Raw genomic sequence first — 20,095 nt, 5'->3', positions numbered from 1 at the left:
CAAGTGATCTTCCTGTCTCAGCCTCCCCAGTAGCTGGGACTACTGGGCCCACACCATGCCTATTTTTTTTAAAATCTTTGTAGAGACAGAGTCTCACTATGTTGCCGAGGGTGGTCTTGAATTCTTGGGCTAAAACAATCCTAGCGCCTTGGCCTCCCAAAGTGCTGACATTACAGGTGTGAGCCACCACACCTGGTGAGGTCTTTTGACTATAATATAAAAAATATCTGTGCTAGATGTTGTGGCTCATGCCTGTAAGCCTAGCTCTTTGGGAGGCCAAGGCAGGAGGATTACTTGAGTCCAGGAGTTCAAGACCATCCTGGGCAACAGAGTGCAGCTCTGTTTTCTAAAAAAAACTGTTTAGTTAGCCAGGTTTCAGGGCATGTGCCTGTAGTCCTAGCTTCACAGGAGGCTGAGGTGGGAGGATCACTTCAGCCAGGAGGTTCGAGGCTGCAGTGAGCCATGATCAAGTGACTACACTTCAACCTGGGTGACAGAGCAAGACCCAGGCTCTTTAAAAAACAAACAAACAAACGAAACTGGAACGGGTATGGTGGCTCACACCTGTAATCCCAGCACTTTGGGAGGCTGAGGCAGGAGGATCATGAGGTCAGCAGATAGAGGCCATCCTGGCCAACATGGTGAAACCCTGTCTCCACTAAAAATACAAAAATTAGGCCGAGCGCGGTGGCTCATAACTGTAATCCCAGCACTTTGGGAGGCAGAGGCGGGTAGATCACAAGGTCAGGAGATCGAGATCATCCTAGCTAACATGGTGAAACGCTGTCTCTACTAACAAAAAAAAAATACAAAAAATTAGCCAGGTGTGGTGGCGGGCACCTATTGTCCCAGCTACTCGGGAGGCTGAGGCAAGAGAATGGCATGAACCCGGGAGGCGGAGCTTGCAGTGAGCCGAGATTGCACCACTGCACTCCAGCATGGGTGACAGAGTGAGACTCCGTCTCAAAAAAACAAAAACAAAAACAAAACAAACAAACAAAATACAAAATCAGCCAGGCATGGTGGCATGTGCTACAGGTGCCTGTAACCCCAGCTACTCGGGAAGCTGAGGCAGGAGAATCGCTTGAACCTGGGAGGTGGAGGTTGCAGTGAGTTGAGATCGCACCACTGCACTCCAGCCTGGCGACACAGCAAGACTCCGTCTCAAAAACAAAAAACACCAAACTGGCCAGGCACAGTGGCTCACGCCTGTAATCCCAGCACTTTAGTAGGCCGAGGTGGGTGGATCACCTGAGCTCGGGAGTTCGAGACCAGCCTGGGCAACGTGGCGAAACCCCGTCTCTACTAAATATACAAAAATTAGCTGGACATAGTGGCGCATGCCTGTAGTCCCAGTTGCTCAGGAGGCTGAGGCAGAATTGCTTGAACCCAGGAGACGGAGGTTGCAGTGAGCCAAGATCACGCCACTGCACTCCAGCCTGGGCAATAGAGCAAGACTATCTCAAAAACAAAAAACAAAAGCAAACTGAAGATCTAATTATACTGTAACATGTAATTTAAGCAAACTTCATTAAATACTTAAGACTTTTCAGCCGGGCGCGGTGGCTCACGCCTGTAATCCCAGCACTTTGGGAGGCCGAGGCAAGCGGATCACCTGAGGTCAGGAGTTTGAGACCAGCCTGACCAATGTGATGAAACCCTGTCTCTACTAAAAATACAAAAATTAGCCGGGTGTGGTGGCATGCACCTGTAATCCCAGTTGCTCAGGAGGCTGAGGCAGGAGAACTGCTTGAACCTGGGAGGCAGAGGTTGCAATGAGCCATTGCACTCTGCCTGGGCAACAAAAGTGAAACTCCATCAAAAAAAAAAAAAAAGAGTTTTCAACAGAATATGCAAGCATCAACTACTGCTTTGGAATAGTTAAGCAAAACTAGATCCCAGCATTGAAACGTTTTCTCACCTTCTTGAAAAATATCCTGTTCTCCAACTTGATACCATATCCCTACTCTCTGTATTATTAGCAGGAGGAACAATAAAACAACCCAGGCTAGGCTTGATAGCTCATGCCTCTAATCCCAGCACTTTGGAAGGCTGAGTCAGGAGGATCACTTGAGGCCAGGAATTTCAGACCAGCCTAGGCAACATAGAGAGACTCATCTCTACAAAATATATATAAAACATTATATATATAATATACATATATCTTTACATTAGGCCGGGCGTGGTGGCTCATGCCTGTAATCCCAGCACTTTGGGATGCCAGGGTGGGCGGATCATTATGAGGTTTGGAGTTCAAGACCAGCCTGGCCAACATGGTGAAACCCCATCTCTACTAAAAATACAAAAATTAGCCGGTTGTGGTGGCACATGCCTGTAATCCCAGCTACTCGGGAGGCTGAGGCACGAGAATCACTTGAACCTGAGACGTGGAGGTTGCAGTGAGCTGAGATCGAGCTATTGTACTCCAGCCTGGGCAACAGAGTGAAACTCTGACTCAAAAAATAATAATAAAATATATACATTATATATATATATTATATACTTATATAAAAAATGGGGCCTGGTGGTATGCACCTGTAGTTCTAGCTACTGGGGAGGCTGAGGCGTGAGGATTGCTTGAGCCCAGGAGTGACAGTGAGTTGTGATCCTGCCACTGCACTCCAGCTTGAGGAACAGTTTAAGTAAGATCCTGTCTCAAAAAAAAAAAAAAAAAGGCAAAATACAAAAAACCTGTAGAGGCCAGGCACAGTGGCTCATGCCTGTAATCCCAGCACTTTGGGAGACCAAGGTGGGTGGATCACTAGAGGTCAGGAGTTTGACATCAGCCTGACCAGCATGGTGAAACCCTGTCTCTACTAAAAATATAAAAATTAGCTGGGTGTGGTGACACGTGCCTGTAATCCCAGCTACTTCAGAGGCTGAGGCAGGAGAATTGCTTGAACCTGGGAGGAGGAGGTTGCAGTGAGCCAAGATAGCGCCATTGCACTCCAGCCTGGGAGACAAAAGCAAAACTCCGTCTCAAAAAACAAACAAACAAACAAACAAACAAAAAACCCTGTAGAAATGGAACTTATAAAAAGACTATGAAAATTATATTTTAAAAAAGAGGTCTGGGTACCGTGGCTCAGGCCTGTAATTACAGCACTTTGGAAGGTTAAGGAGGCAGGAGAATTGCTTGAACCCAGGAAACAGAGGTTGCAGTGAGCCAAGATCACCACCACTGCACTCCAGCCTGGGCAACAGAACAAGACTCCATCTCAAAAAAAAAAAAAAAAGATGTGGAACAAATGTCTGTTGGACTGTATCAAATCAACATAGTGACAGTATCTCTAATACAGCATACCACAGTGGTCAAATCCCTTTAACATTTCAATATTATGACAACTACACTCATATATAAATGTTGAAGCACATTTGAGGATTTGTCATTTAAAGTTAATGTAAAACTGCAATTTATAGATTATAAGAAAAATCCATAGCCATGTAACATTTTTTCTCATCCTCAGTGTAAATGTTACTAAATATTCTAGAATAAAATGTAGTGTACATAATCTGTTACCATAATTTTGAGAAAGAATGGTTAACTCAGTACCCTTTCAGTGGCTTTCCTCCACTTATTCTTTCTTCTGCCCACATAGTTGCCTACTCACAGACATTTTTAAAAGTCTTTTAGAGCCATCTTTGTAAAGAAAACAGCGGTCTTCTCTAAAAACAATGTAAATTAGAGATTTTAGTCACTGTCTGTATTCTCCAACTTCACAGAACTCTTAGACTCTAATGGGCAACTTAAGTTCTTTAGCATTATTCTACTAGTCTTATTTCTGTAAACTAAAGATTTGTAAGTAAATTGGTAAGTAGGCAATCTGTCGGCAGAAAGTCTTTGTCTATTGTAACAACTGAAATAATCTTAGCAAATCACAATGTAGGACGATTTAAGGAATCCTAGAAGAGGTATAAAATTATAAGACATTCTCACATCAAATGACAAACTATAATGTACATGTAGACTCTTGTCAGAGATTCAGAGAGTTGTGTCCACCCACTTTCCAAATGCTGTCCAGACATCTAGAAGTCAACCAGGAGATCCTCCCTTCTATTTGGTTTTTCCACAGCTGAAACATTGAACAGCTGTTGTAGGTACAATTCTGGGAAGGTTCTGGGAGAGATGAGTAGGCCCTAAAGGGGTGTCCCAAAAGCATGCATTCATCTCCAGAAACTCAGACTGAGTACGACCCCCACCCCACTTCAGGGCCTGCGGAACCCAGAAGAATCAGACCCCAAATCCTGCTCTCTAGGAAACTGGGGTGAGGTGGCAAGGAAGGCGAAGGCACACAAACACTATGATCCTTATATTCGAGTTTTGAGGCATTTTCTCACCCGTGTTTCACCCAGGGCGTTGCATACAGCAGGTGCTCATTTACTGTTTTGGTGACCGACTAAATAAATAAATGTGAAAGACTGAGACGAGCCTGGGGCTACAGGTGCACAACTGCCGTGGTCCCCTGGCCCAGCCGCCCACCACCATCTGCGCCAGAACCCGGTAAGGAGATCACTCTCTCTATCTATGTCGCCTCAAGCAGCAGTGGCACGCAAAGGTCAGTCAGCCCTGGCCAGGCTGCGCCCTCCCCCCGGACAGCACTCACCGTTGGTGTAGGGAGACCCCGAGGCCAAGGCGGCTCCGTTCTGGGCCTGGAGGCTGGCTGGGGCGCCGCCGGAGGCCGGTATTCCCGGCTGGGACATGATGACTGGGTTGGAAGGGGCTGGTCGGGGTCGACAACAGCGCACAAGAAGAGAGCTGAAAGACCACTGCTGAAAGCGGAGGGAGGAGGCTAACGACTTAAGACTGAAGACTGGGAGAAGAGGGGGGGCGCATTAAGCCCGAGGCATGGCGCCGCACTCTCCCCAGGCCACCGGCGGCCACAGCCTGGCCTGGGAGCTGAGGCCTGAGAGTCGGGCCGGCGGGGCCGCGAACGCCCGGCTAGAAGGCAGCAGCCAAACCTAGAGAGAAGGAGGGAGGCCCTGGCCGGAAGTGCCTGTCAGCCGCCGGCCGCGCAGCCGCAATCAGGACACGTGGCACTTCCGGCTCCGGGCTCGCAGCCGCCGCCGCGCCGGCGAACTCTTCTCTGCCAGCCGGGCTGCCCCGAGGCCACCTGACAGCTCCTGGTGCCCCGACCCCGACGACCGTGCCCGGCCTCGCCGCCACGTCACCGACTCTCACGGCCGGCCGGAAGTGCCGTGTGTCACCGCTACGGAAATTCCCGCCGTTGTGAACGTGACCTGGCTCGCAGAGCCAGGATCGTGGAGCAATCTGAGATTCAGTAGCCGCTTTCGTGGGGTGGGACTGACAGTTCCTCTCCTCGGGTTTTGTGAAGATTACCTGAGACCATAGAAGTCATCGTCCTCTGTTGAGACCGTACCACCACTGGGAGCTGGGGCGGTTAATGTTCATCGCAGTATTTCATTCACATTTCGTCTTCATGTTTCAGATGTAAATTATAAGGGGTTTTAAAAAGAGGTGGTTAAATATGTGTACATGTTAATAGTGTGATCAAGCCAAGAAGGAGGCCTTTGTCTTTGACTGGAGGACTCAGAGGAATTTTAATTTTGAAACTCGCTGATTCACAGCATAGTCACGCTCAAGTTCATTAGCACATTTAAATGGCAGTTTTGTTTCCTCTTCTAAGAGTTTACAGTAAGGTAAAGAACTCAAACTTCCTTTCAGAGCAAGTAGACTTTTTTTTTTTTTTTGCAAGTTGACTTTTTTGACTTTTGAAGCCAAAGGGAGGTCGAAACTGCGGTGATTAGACAACATAGTTAATTAATGATTGAGTCATCATCTTAGCTGCCTTCATTCTATTTAGGTTTTTCCTGCTCTGTGCTGACGATAAAGCCCTCCTTTACAGATTTGTACTGTGGATTAAAATGTCATGCCACGCGGTTTCGAAACCTCAGTGTGAAGTACATCTTACCTAATTCATTTAATACCAAATGCCCGCTATGAAGTGTTATATTACATACAAAAAAAAGCCAGATCTAAACCACTGTGTCGGGCTGGGCAAGGTGGCTCACTCCTGTAATCCAAGCACTTTGGGAGGCTGAGACAGAAGGATTACTTGAGGCCAGGAGTTTGAGACCAGTCTGGACAACAGGGAGAGTCCCCTTATCTCTATTTAAAATATATATATATATATTTTTTTTTTTTTGAGACGGAGTCTTGGTCTGTTGCCCAGGCTGGAGTGCAGTGGCGCCATCTCCGCTCACTGCAACCTCCGCCTCCTGGGTTCAAGCAATTCTCCTGCCTCAGTCTCCCGAGTAGCTGGGATTACAGGCTCCTGCCACCATGCCTGGCTAATTTTTGTATTTTTAGTAGAGACAGGGTTTCACCATGTTGGCCAGGCTGGTCTTGAACACCTGACCTCAGTTGATCCACCCGCCTCAGCCTCCCAAAGTGCTGGGATTACAGGTGTAAGCCACCATGCCCAGCCAATGTTTCTAATTAAATAAAATTTTAAAAAGTGGCCAGTGTGGTGGCATATCCCTGTAGTCCCAGCTACTCAGGAGGCTGATGTGGGAGGATCACCTGAGCCCAGGAGTTCGAGGCTACAGTGAGCTGTGATCTCACCACTGCACTCCAGCCTGCATGACAGAGTGAGATCTTGTCTCTAAGAAAAGAAAAAGAATAAACCACTGTATCAGGCCTAAAAAAGGTCAGTAAAAATTCAAATAACTAAATATTAAATTTTATACTAACCCTGTTTTCATCATTTGCCTCAGAACTTTACTAAAAATGTATTTGCTCGGGCGTGGTAGCTTACGACTGTAATCCCAGCACTTTGGGAGGCCAAGGCCGGCGGATTACCTGAGGTCAGGAGTTCAAAACCAGCCTGGCCAACATAGTGAAACTCTGTCTCTACTGAAAATACAAAAATTAGCCAGGTGTGGTGGCACATGCCTGTAATCCCAGCTACTCAGGAGGATGAGGCAGGAGAATTGCTTGAACCCAGGAGACGGAGGTTGCTGTGAGCCAAGATTGTGCCACTGCACTCCAGCCTGGCTGACACAGCAAGACTGTCTCAAAAAATAAAAAATAAAAATAAATAAATAAATAAATATTTGCTGTAAGTAGCATTTAACAATTCAATTCCTTTGTACAAGATCCAAGTACAATAACTTTTTTTTTTTTTTTTTTGAGACAGTCTGTTGCCCAGGCTGGAGTGCAGTGGTGCAGTCACAGCTCATTGCTGCCTCAACCTCCTGGGCTCAAGCAGTCCTCCAGCCTCAGCCTCCTGAGTAGCTGGAACTACAGGTGTGTGCCATTATGCCTGGCTAGGTTTTTATTTGTTTGTTTGTTTGTTTGTTTGTTTTTGTAAAGAGAAGGTCTTGCAAGAGATCCTCCTGCCTCATCCTTCCAAAATGAGATTACAGGTTTGAGCCACCACGCCCAGTTAAAATCTTAAGATGAAGATGATACTTTTGGTCAAATTGTTTACAGTTTGGAGCCACTATAACAAAATCCCAAGTTATAGATCCAAAAACACTTTAAAATTGCACAGACACAAGCCTCTCAATGTTTTGAAGAGGAAATAGAGCTCAGAGAGAAACAACCTTTCTGAGGTCAGACAAAATCAGGGTCACTCTTCAAAGAGGCAAATACCTGATCTCAAACCTGCATTAGTTTAATTATCTCTTTTTATTCAGCTCCTTTTGAATGATCTTGATTTGTTTTGACCTTGGCACAGTGGTTTGATTAGGTTAAATCAAGGTTTCTTTGAACTTTGTGCTATTTAAGCAGTATCTGCGTGTTCAGAGATTTTTTTTTTTTTTTTTTTTTTTTTTTGAGACGGAATCTCGCTCTGTCGTCAGGCTGGAGTGCAGTGGTGCGACCTTGGCTCACTGCAACCTCTGCCTCCCGGGTTCAAGCTATTTAAGCAATATCTGTGTGTTCAGAGATTTATTTATTTATTTATTTATTTTGAGACAGAATGTCGCTGTGTTGCCAGGCTGGAGTGCAGTGGTGCGATCTCAGCTCACTGCAACCTCTGCCTCCCGGGTTCAAGTGATTCTCCTGCCTCAGCCTCCCGAGTAGCTGGGACTACAGACGCATGTCACCATGCCCAGCTAATTTTTGTATTTTTACTAGGGACAGAGTTTCACCATGTTGACCAGGCTGGTCTTGAACTCATGACTTCAGGTGATCAACCTGCCTTGGCCTCCCAAAGTGCTGGGATTACAGGCCTGAGCCACCGTGCCTGGCCCCAGAGATTTTAAAAAGTAGTCTAGTTGGTTAAATCAGGTTAAATCAACATAAATAATTTTCTAATAAGTAAACAATGCTTTCTCTAAAATTTGTTCCACCCCTAAGTTGCTATGTTACTGTTCGTGTCCTCAAAGCAATGATTAAGTATTTCAAATGGTTTTTACACTCTCGGTGTAATCAGCACTACAGTATTGAGGAGAGCTGGGCATGGTGGCTCACGCCTATAATCCCAGGACTTTGGGAGGCCAAGGCAAGTGGATCTCCTAAGCCCAGGAGTTGGAGAACAGCCTGAGGAATATGGCAAAACTCCATCTCTACAAAAACATACAAAAAATTAGCTGTGCATGGTGACGTATGCCTGTAGTCCCAGCTGCTCAGAAGACTAAGATGGGAGGATCGCTTGAGCCTGGGAGGTTGAGGCTGCAGTAAGCCATGATTGTGCTACTGGACTCCAGCCTAGGCAACAGAGTAAGACCCTGTCTCAGAATACATATATACATAGAGAGAGAGAGAGAGAGACAGAAGAAAAACAGCATTTGTCATCTGCCTAACCTTTGGGATAGTAGGAAGGTAAGTTTAAGTAACTGAGATGGGACAACATATTTTAAAAGTTTTCATATTAAGTATTATCCACACAATATCAAATCATTTGATGACTCATTTAAGTGTGGCCACAGAAATATGAAAAAATTATTGGTGATAGCAATTATAACAATTGCTCTTGGCCAGGCGCTGTCGCTCACGCCTGTATTCCCAACACTTTGGTAGGCCAAGGTGGGTGGATCACTTGAGGTCAGGCATTCGAGAGCAGCCTGGCCAACATGATGAAACTCTGTCTCTACTAAAAATACAAAAATTAGCCAGGCATGGTGGCGGGCGCCTGTAATCCCAGTTATTTGGGAGGCTGAGGCAGGGAAAATCGCTGAACCTGGGAGGCAGAGGTTGCAGTGAGCTGAGATCTTGCCACTGCACTCCAGCCTGGGCGACAGAGGGAGACTCTGTCTCAAAAAAAAAAAAAAAAATGCTCTTACCAATTGTTATTGATATTTCTTTGTTCAATTACCTGTATGTACGCTACACTACTATACATTTTTCTAAACTGATGTCAGTAATATATTCTACTTTTTTATCTTTATTGTCCAGAAAAACAGAATCCTTCTGCCACATATACAACCTTCATAAGGCCATTATATGATTTTCTGCATATTTTCAGAGCCTTCAACCCTACTTAAGAAAATTGTAGGCCCAGGGCAGTGGCTCACGCCTGTAATCCCAGCGCTTTCGGAGGCCGTGGCGAGCAGATTACAAGGTCAGGAGTTTAAGACCAGCCAGTCCAACATGGTGAAACACCTGTCTCTACTAAAAATACAAAAAATTAGCTGGGCGTGATGGCAGGTGCCTGTAATCCCAGTTACTGGGGAAGCTGAGGCAGAAGAATCATTTGAACCCAGGAGGCAGAGGTTGCAGTGAACCGAGACCACACCAGTGCACTCCAGCCTGGGCAACAGAGTACAATCCCGTCTGAAAAAAAAAAAGAAAATTGTAAACAACAAAATAAGTGACAAGAAACTGTTTCAGTAAGGATATAAGCATTATACTAAGAATATTCCATTACATTTGATTATTTAGACTCAAAACTGGGAGACAGGCATTTCTAATAAAATTTGCTGATATGCAGAAGTGGACTTAGGCTTACACCAGAGCTCCTTTGCCTGCCTGCTCATGACTGTTGCATTTTCAGGTGATAAATAGGATCAATTTGCTTTACTTTTCAGGAAGGGGTAAATTATTTTGGGTTCTTTAATTATTAAAAATACTGTTCGGCCGGACACAATGGCTCACACCTGTAATCCCAGCACTTTAGGAGGCCAAGGTGGGTGGATCAAGAGATCAGGAGTTTGAGACCAGTCTGGCCAAGATGGTAAAACCCCATCTCTACTATAAATACAAATATTAGCTGGGCATGTTGGCAGTTCCCTGTAATCCCAGCTACTTGGGAGGCTGAGGCAGGAGAATTGCTTGAACCCGGGATGTGGAGGTTGCAGTGAGCTGGAATCGTGCCACTGCACTCCAGCCTGGGGGACAGAGCAAAACTCCGTTAAAAAAAAAAAAAGACCGTTCCATTTCTATTTCAAACAAAGAACAGTTTCAGTTACAAACAGGTTTATAAGAACAACAGTTTTGTTTACTGAAACTCTTTTGGTTCCATTTTAAGAACAGTTCCTTTGGCCTCATTTGCTTCTGACAGGACAGCTGTTTGTATCTGAAGTCAGCAGCCCTGAAGCTACATCACAAGTACATTCATCCCCACCAAGCCTGAAAATCCCATTGCTTTCTTTGAAAACTTCTCATTTTTATGTAGCTCTTACCATTCTTCCTGCCCATTCTAGTTACTTTTCATCATCTTGCACTTGAACTGTTGGGAATGAATCGCCTTCTGGATTGCCTCTAATCCATCCCACATGTTGAATTGAGTTCCTTAACCACTGATTCCATTTTTACTTTCCTATACTCCCAGATCTGTGATTACTCCCTCTGCTTGCTCCATCAAGTTAAAATTTTTCTGCATGACTTTTCTCATCTCAAGCTAAGTAAAATCCAGAGTGCTACCCCGGCCCCACGTGACCTGGCCTTGCTACCTCTTTGACTTCCACACTCCTTCCCACTCACTCCACTCCAGACACATTTGCTATTTCTCTAGCTATTCAAGCACAAGCCTGCCATTACACTTATTTCTGTTACTTGGGATACTCTTCCCCAAGACATCTAGGGAACTCAAACTCTCACTCCTTCAGGCCCTTGTTCAAATGTTACTTTAATTGAAGAGGGCTTCTCTAAATATCCTACCTGACACAGCTCACTCTGTGTTCCTCTTACTCGGCTTATGTTTCTTCATAACACTTATTATTGTTATATATTTGTGTCTTTTTTATTATCTTATTTGATAGAGATGAGGTCTCACCATGTTGCCCAGGCTGCTCCCAAACTCCTGGCCTCAAGTGATCCTCCCGCCTCAGCCTCCCAAAGTGCTGGGGTTATAGGCGTGAGCCACTGACCCTGGGCCTATTCGTGTCTATGTGTCTATGTTTATCTTTTATCTTTTTTTTTTTTTTTGAGATGGAGTCTCGCTCTGTCGCCCAGGCTGGAGTGCAGTGGCGCAATCTTGGCTCACTGCAAGCTCCACCTCCCAGGTTCACACCATTCTCCTGCCTCAGCCTCCCAAGTAGCTGGGACTACAGGCGCCTGCCACCACGCCTGGCTAATTTTTTGTGTTTTTAGTAGAGATGGGTTTCACCGTGTTAGCCAGGGTGGTCTTGATCTCCTGACCTTGTGATCCGCCTGCCTCGGCCTCCCAAAGTGCTGGGATTACAGGTGTGAGCCACCGTGCCCAGCCTGTTTATCTTTTTTCAATGGACCATAAGTCTATACATAGCCTGTGAATTCCAAGGTAACCATGTCTGTTTCCCTGTTAGACCGTCAGTGAGTAGAGACCAAGGACTGTGTCTTATTCACACAAGTGTGGGTATTCTCAACACTTGGCTTGGGGCCTCACACTTAACAGGTACGATATTCAGTAAACATTTTTGAAGGAATAAATTTAAAGTGTCTTTATCTTCCAGACTGCTGACAATTTTAATTTTTTTTTCTTTTTTTTTCCTTTTTAGAAACAGGGTCTCACTCTGTCACCCAGACTGGAGTGCAATGGCGTGATCATAGCTCACTGTAGCCTTAACTTCCGGGGCTCAATTATCCTCCCACCTCAGCCTCCTGAGTAGCTGGTACTACAGGTGCACACCACCACACCCACTAATTTGTGTATTTTTTGTAGAGACGGGGTTTCACCATGTTACCCAGGCTGGTCTCAAACTCCTGGACTCAAGCAATCAGCCTGCCTCGGCCTCCCAAAGTCCTGGGATTACAGGCATGAACCACCGCCCTAGGCCTATTCTGACTATTTTGACCCTCATTAATTCATTACTATAAGTTACTATTGCATTTATAGCCTAAACCACATCACTAGCACTTGTTTCTAAACTATGTTGGTCTAAGTTCTTTTTTTTTTTCACTTGAGTGCTTAGTAATGAGAAGTCTCAAGTTCTTTCAGGTTCTCGACTGTTATGTTATATCGTGATAAGGCCTAATACTGTAGTTGAAGTAGTGCCAGCCCCTGTTCAGGCCCAGCTCACCTGGGAAGGGCTAGAGGTACAGTATCAAATGCCAATTCTTTTTCCTTTTTTCTTTTTGAGACAGAATCTCACTCTGTTACCCAGACTGGAGTGCAATGGCGCGATCTCGGCTCAATGCAACCTCCGCCTTCCAGGTTCAAGCGATTCTCCTGCCTCAGCCTCCAGAGTAGCTGGGACTACAGGCGTGTGCCACTGTGCCCGGTTATTTTTTTTTTTTTTGAGACAGAGTCTCGCTCTGTCACCCATGCTGGAGTGCAGTGGCATAATCGTGGCTCACTGCAACTTCTGTCTCCTGGGTTCAAGCAATTCTCCTACCTCAGCCTCCCGAGTAGCTGGGATTACAGGTGCCCGCCAACACACCCAGCTAATTTTTGCTTTTTTTTTTTTTGACGGAGTCTCACTCTGTCGCCTGGGCTGGAGTGCAGTGGTGCTATCTCAGCTCACTGCAACCTCTGCCTCCTGGGTTCAAGCGATTCTTCTGCCTCAGCCTCCCAAGTAGCTGGGATTACAGGCGCCTGTCACTACTCCCACCTAATGTTTTGTATTTTTAGTAGAGACCGGGTTTCACCATGTTGGCCAGGCTGGTCTCAAACTCCTGACCTCGTGATTTACCCGCCTCAGCCTCCCAAAGTGCTGGGATTACAGGCATGAGTGGCTGCCCCCAGCTAATTTTTGTATTTTTAGAAGAGATGGGGTTTCACCATGTTGGCCAGGCTGATCTCAAACTCTTGACCTCAGGCCATCCACTCGCCTTGGCCTCCCAAAGTGTCTTTTTCCATTTCTAAACCCAACTATTTATCTACAGATACCCTGACACCACAGTATTAAAGATGTATACCTTCCCCTCTAAACCTACCTTTTCTCATGACACTTTCTCATGAATAACTTCACCAGCTCCTTTGTTCATTCATTTAAAAAAAAAATTTTTTTTGAAACAGAAGTCTCACTCTGTCGCCCAGACTGGAGTGCAATGGTGTGATCATAGCTCACTGCATCCTCAACCTCCCAAGTTCAAGCAATCCTGCTACCATAGCCTCCCGAGTGACCGGGACTACAGGCATGTGCCACCACACCTAGCTAATTTTTAAAATTTTGTGTACAGGCATAGTCTCACTATATTGCCCGAGCTGGAAAAAGTATTTATTTGTTTTTTGTTTTTTTTTTCTTTTTGAGATGGAGTTTCACTCTTGTTGCCCAGGCTGAAGTGCAATGGCACCGTCTCATCTCACTGCAATGTCTGCCTCCAGGGTTCAAGTGATTCTCCTGCCTCAGCCTCTCAAGTAGCTGGGATTACAGGCACCCGCTACTATGCCTGGCTAAGTTTTGTATTTTTAGTAGAGACGGGGTTTCACCTTGTTGGCCAAGCTAGTCTCGAATTCCTGACCTCAGGTGGTCCACCTGCCCTAGCCTCCCAAAGTGCTGGGATTACAGGCATGAGCCACCGTGCCTGGCCGGAAAAAATACTTACTAAATACGTTTCATGTGCCAGGCACCAAGTAAAAAGGAACAGGACAGAGAAGATCTCTTCCTTCTGTGGATCTGTGGAGTTTATAGTTGAAAGAAACAATAATGTAGATAAATATATATTTTAAACTTTTAAATTGGTAAGTGCTATTGAGGAATCAGTGCTGAGGCAGAAAATAGCAAGGAAGGACCCAGTTTGGATAGGATGGTTAGGACAGGAGATGACATTTGAGCTGTGATCCAAAGGATGAGGAAATTATGCGAAAAGAGGAGCTGGGTTGGGGAAAGGGCTCCAGGCAGGAAGAGCATCTAGAAAGGCCCAGTGCCAGGAATCAGCTTGCTGTGGTTGGCAAGGCAGAATGGTGTGAGATGAGATTGGAATAGTAGAGGGGGACAGAGCCATGAGAAACTTATAAGCCATTTTCAGGAGTTTAGAGGTTTGGAGAAGCAATTGAAGATTTATAAATAGAAGAATAACTTGGTCCAAGTTTAAGATGAATCCATTAACAAAAACTCAGGCCATGCAAGTTGGCTCATGCCTGTAATCCCAGCACTTTGGGAGGCCAAGGCAGGAGGATCACTTGAGCCCAGGACCTCGAGACCAGCCTGGGCAACATAGGGAGACTCCATCTCTACAAAAATTTTAACAAATTAGCTGGGCATGGTGGTGCATACCTGTGGTCCCAGCTGCTTGGGGGGCTACAGTGGGAGGATCACTTGAGAGGTTGAGGCTGCAGTGAACCATGATCGTACCACTGCACTCCAGTCTGGGCAACAGAGCAAGACCCCATCTCAAAAAAAAAAAAAATCTAGCCAACCACTGTGAGGATAAGTTATTGGAGGGGAAATAATGGAGTTGTTGCTGTAACTGGAGCCAGAGCTGATGGTGGCCTGCAGTAAGGTCTTTGCACTAGAGATAGAGAGAAGTAGACTTACTAATTCAAGTAAAACTTTGGACTTTGCTACCTCTTTGCTTTTGCTAGCCACATGCAATCAATCATGAATTGTTTCTTTTTGTTTGTTTGTTTTGAGATAGAGTCTTGCTCAGTCACCCTGGCTGGAGTGCGGTGGCACGATCTTGGCTCACTGTAAACTCTGCCTCCTAGATTCAAGCGATTCTCCTGCCTCAGCCTCCCTAGTAGCTGTCACTACAGGCGTGCACCACTATGCCCAGCTAATTTTTGTATTTTTGTAGAGACAGGGTTTCTCCATGTTCGCCAGGCTGGTCTTAAACTCTGCCCGCCTCACCCTCCCAAAGTGCTGGGATTACAGGTGTGAGCCACTGTGCCAGGTCAATTATGAAATCTTTTTTTTTTTCTTGAGATGGATTCTGGCTCTGTCACCCAGGCTGGAGTGCAGTGGCGCAATCTTGGCTCACTTCAACCTCTGCCTCCCAGGTTCAAGTGATTCTCCTGCCTCAGCCTCCCAAGTAGCTGAGATTACAGGTGCGTGCCACCATGCCCGGCTAATTTTTGTATTTTTAGTAGAGATGGGGTTTCACCATACTGGCCAGGCTGGTCTCCAACTCCTGACCTCGTGATCTGCCTGCCTGGGCCTCCCAAAGTGCTAGGATTACAGGTGTGAGCCACCGCGCCCAGCCATGAAATCTTACAGATTCCAACCTTTACAGTTTCTCATAGGATTCCCTCTTTCTCTGTTCCCACTGACTCAACCCGGGCCCTTGTTTCCTCTCACCTGTGTAATTGCAGCAGCCTCATTACTTATCTCAGCTTTCAGTCTTGACTTATTCCAATAAAATCTGCACACTGCTGCCAGAGGAAACATTTAAAAACACAATTCTGACCATGTTTCTGTTCTGCTCAAAACCCCCAAAAGGTTCTGCAGTTTGGGAGTCAAGGCCCCCAGTGAGCTAGGCCAAATCGATTCAGTTAAACTATAATACTTGCCTGGTGCTTTTCCTATATCTATTCCTTTTTGTATGTTATTTTCTCATGATATCATTCCTTCGGGATATTAGTCCCCATTTTACAGATGCAGGAACTGAAACTTTGAGTGGCTAATGTTGGAACCAGTCTTTAACCTGTAGTCTGTAGCTAGATTAAGTTTTTCATTTTAAGTGTTTTATAAAAGTGTATAGAATGTTAATCTTTTTTTTTTTTTTTTTAAGAGACAGGGAGGGTCTCGCTCTGTCACCCAGGCTGGAGTGCAGTGGCACAATCATATCTTACTGCATCTTTGAACTCCTGGGCTCGTGCAATCCTCCTGCCTTAGCCTCCCAAGTAGCTGGGACTTCACATGCACACTACCACACCTCGCTAATTAAAAAAATTTTTTTTCAGAGATAGGGTCTCACTTTGTTGTCCAGGCTGGTCTCCAACTCCTAGTCTCAAGCAATTCTCCCACATCAGCCTTCCAAAGTGCTGAGATGACAAATGTGAGTCAGGGAGCTAGCTCTACCTCAAATTTTTAAAAGGCTGACCAAAATGCCAGGGATATCAGGAAAGAAAGCCTATCTAGGACAATAGCTGTAATCTTGAGGAGTTGAGGAGCCTTGTGAATTGCCTCAGGCCACATTAGTGTTTATTAAACCAAACAATTCAAGACTAGGTGAGTAGAGAGACTGTAGAGGGAAACCCAGACTGGAACAACAGGCTCTTCCACCGCAGATTAATGAACTCTAAAGAAACCCTCTGGCCCGCTGCAGTGGCTCACGCCTCTAATCCCAGCACTTGGGGAAGCCGAGATGGGTGGATCACTAGAGGTCAGGCGTTCGAGACCAGCCTGACCAACATGGTGAAACCCTGTCTCTACTAAAAATACAAAAAAAATTAGCCAGGCGTGGTGGCAGGCACCTGTAGTCCCAGCTACTTAGGAGGCTGAGGCACGAGAATTGCTTGAACCAGACAGGCGGAGGTTGCAGTGAGGAGAGATCGTGCCACTGCACTCCAGCCTGGGCAACAGAGTGAGACTGTGCCTCAAAAAAAAAAAAAAAAAAAAGGAAACCCTTCAACGCCCAGAGGACAAAAATGTTCCTAGGACCCCTTCATGTTACAAATCATATTTATTAAGTACCTATTTTGTGCCAGGCCCTGAAAATAGGTTCAGGAGGGAAAAAAGTATATAGGGGCCATAACCTCAGGAAGCTTATGAAATGTCTGCTGGTGGTGTGATTATTTAAACAAATAATCACACATATACAATTATATAACTTCAGTGATTAAATTGTAAACCGGGCGCCGTGGCTTATGCCTGTAATCCCAGCACTTTGGGAGGCTAAGGCGGATGGATCACCTCAGGTCAGGAGTTCGAGACCAGCCTGGCCAACACTGTGAAACCCCCGTCTCTACTAAAACTACAAAATTAGCCAGGCATGGTGGGGCACAACTGTAATCCCAGCTACTCTGGAGGCTGAGGCAGGAGAATCGCTTGAACCCAGGAGGTGGCGGTTGTAGTGAGCCAAGATCGCCCCATTGCACTCCAGCCTGGGCAACAAGAGTAAAACTCGGTCTCAAAAAAAAAAAAAAAAAAAAGTAAATCGTAAAGTTGCTGAGGAAGCTTGTTACCCAACCAAACTGGAGTCTGCTTCCCAATGCAGTAAGGCCTGACATCTATATGGAGGCTTTACATGAGGGTGTTTATTTGCAGGGCACCAAACAAGGAGAATCTGTCAGCTCACACTTAAGACCTGACCTCCCCAATGGCTTACAAGCCAGAATGTTTTTTTTTTGTTTTTGTTTTTGTCAGTCTTACTCTCTAGCCCTGACTGGAGTGCAATGGTGCGACCTGGGCTCACTGCAACCTCCGCCTCCCAGGTTCAAGTGATTCTCTGCCTCAGCCTCCCAAGTAGCTGGGATTACAGGCGTGCACCACCACACTCAGCTAATTTTTGTGTTTTAAAGAGAGATGGGGTTTCACCATGTTGGCCAGTCTGGTCTTGAACTCCCGACCTCAGGTGATGCGCCCACTTCGGCCTCCCAAAGTGCTGGGATTACAGGTGTGAGCCACTGTGCCTGGCTCAAGCAAGAGTTTTTAAAGGGAGGGGTAAATTTCAGAAAAGCAGAAGTTACAGGCAAAATTGTATATCAGTAAATGAGGTTATACATTGGTTTGGCCTAAAAAGATGGAATATCTTTTTTTTTTTTGGTGGGGGAGATAAGGTCTCACTCTGTTGCTCAGGCTGGAGTGCAGTGGTGGGATCATAGCTCACTGCAGCCTGGATCTCCCAGGCTCAAATCAAGCAATCCTGCCACCTCAGCCTCCCAAGTTGCTGGGACTACAGGCATACAACCATGCCCAGCTAATTTTTTTTATTTTTTATGGAGATGAGGTCTCACTATATCGCCTAGGCTGGTCTTAAACTCCTGGGCTCAAGCAATCCTCCTGCCTCAGCCTCCCAAAGTGTTGGGATTACAGGCATGAGCCACCACACCCGGCTCCAGTGGATCCATTTGATGTGGGTCTGGGTTTCTGAAAAACAACTCAGGAACATATGTTAAGATGTTATCTTTAGTTTTTATAAAGAACCAAACATCTTATGACTCAAACTTCTTAGGCTGTTGTTTTGAGCTACTATTACTTTCTTGCTTATCAAGTTGCTCAGGGCTAGCTAGGTGTGGGGAATTTCCCTTAAAGGAACTCGAGATTTTCCCTTATTTCCATACTTGGTTGGGAGAGTCAGGCAGGCCCCTAAGAGGGGTCCCTGCTCCATCTCAAAATCTGTAACAGAGGACTTAACCAAATCTGGGAGGAAGGCCTTGATGAGAGGAAGACCTGAAGAGTTGAGACCTGAAAAGTGTGTAGGAGTTAGCCGGGTGAAATGCAGAGGTGGGTAGAAGCTTTTCTGGCGGAGGGAAACCCTAGTGTCAAGGGAGAGCGCGTGGAGTGAAGCACTTCCCGAGGCTGGAGCAGAAAGAGGAGATCCAGCAGAGCCAATGATAGGCTTTACTGAGAATCCCTAAACAGCTCTTGATGCATTTAAAGAAGGCAACGCCAATCCATTAGAAAAGAACATTGGTGTCAAAACAGTCTTGTTTAAAGCTGAATACCTGTGTGCTCTCTTTGGCAGCACATATACTAAAACTGAAATGATACAGAGAAGATTAGCATGGCCCCTGCACAAGGATGATAGGCAAATTCATGAACTGTTCCATAGTAAAACAAACATACAAAAAGGCTGACTATGGCCAGGTGCAGTGGCTCACACCTGTAATCCTAGCACTTTGGGAGGCCAAGGCAGGTGGATTGCCTGAGCTCAGGCATTCGAGACCAGGCTGGGCAACACGGTGAAACCCCACCTCTAATAAAATACAAAAAATTAGTCGGGCGTGACCAGCCTGGGCAACACCATGAAACCCTGTCTCTACTAAAACACAAAAAATTGGCCAGGCATGGTGGACTGCGCCTGTAATCCCAGCTACTTGGGAGGTTGAGGCAGGAGAATTGCTTGAACCTGAGAGGCGGGGGTGCAGTGAGCAGAGCTCAAGCTCGCACCATTGCACTCCAGCCTGGGCGACAGAGCGAGACTCCGCCTCCAAAAAAAAAAAAAAAAAGCTGACTATCTGACTACACTCCTGTAATCTCAGCACTTTGGGAGGCAGAGGCCAGAGGATCGCTTAAGCCCAGGAGTTCAAGATCAGCGTGGGCAACATAATGAGACCCCTATCTCTACAAAACAATTCAAATATTAGCTGGGCCTGGTGGCACACGCCTGTGGTCCCAGCTACATGGGAGGATTCCTTGAGCCCAAGAGATTGAGGCTGCAGTGAGCTATGATAGCACCACTGGACTCCAGCCTGGGAGAAAGAGCAAGACCATATATATATATATATATATATATATATATATTTTTTTTTTTTTTTTAAATTTATTTTTAATTTAATTTATTTATTTTTTGAGACGGAGACAGAGTCTCGCTCTGTCGCCCAGGCTAGAGTGCAATGGTGCAATCTCGGCTCACTGCAACCTCCACCTCCCAGGTTCAAGCAATTCTCCTGCCTCGGCCTCCCGAGTAGCTGGCATTACAGGCACCTGCCATCATGCCTGGCTAATTTTCGTATTTTTGTAGAGATGGGGTTTCACCATGTTGACCAGGCTGGTCTTGAACTCTAACCTCAGGTGATTCACCCACCTTGACCTCCCAAAGTGCTGAGATTACAGGTGTGAGCCACCGCGCCTGGCCAAGACCGTCTATAAAACAACTGAATAACCAGCTGAATAAAAGCTGAATAACCAGCATCCAACACATTATCTGGTACATAGCTACATT

The 20,095-nt window shown here is 45.9% G+C and overlaps 1 protein-coding gene and 1 non-coding gene across 3 annotated transcripts in view; one reads left to right on the top strand and one right to left on the bottom strand.

Moving 5' to 3' along the window:
• The window catches only part of SEC24A (SEC24 homolog A, COPII coat complex component), a 77,852-nt gene extending 71,536 nt beyond the window's left edge, over positions 1-6,316 (bottom strand). Inside the window, exon 1 of one of the 2 annotated variants that reach the window (XM_008954645.6) lies at positions 4,605-6,316. In XM_008954645.6, the coding sequence (XP_008952893.3) occupies positions 4,605-4,701 (97 nt within the window). In that variant the 5' untranslated portion in view covers positions 4,702-6,316. The remainder of the gene's footprint in view (positions 1-4,604) is intronic. The other variant, XM_003829270.7, reaches the window with a different exon arrangement.
• Positions 6,317-18,879: 12,563 nt separating this feature from the next.
• Positions 18,880-18,986, top strand: LOC112439876 (U6 spliceosomal RNA). The gene has a single exon (XR_003028109.1). It is a non-coding gene; the product is annotated as a U6 spliceosomal RNA (small nuclear RNA).
• Positions 18,987-20,095: the final 1,109 nt, after the last annotated feature.

This window comes from Pan paniscus, chromosome 4, assembly GCF_029289425.2.
Source record: "Pan paniscus chromosome 4, NHGRI_mPanPan1-v2.0_pri, whole genome shotgun sequence".
Lineage (NCBI taxonomy): Eukaryota > Metazoa > Chordata > Mammalia > Primates > Hominidae > Pan > Pan paniscus.
This window is presented reverse-complemented; position numbering and strand designations above follow the sequence as displayed.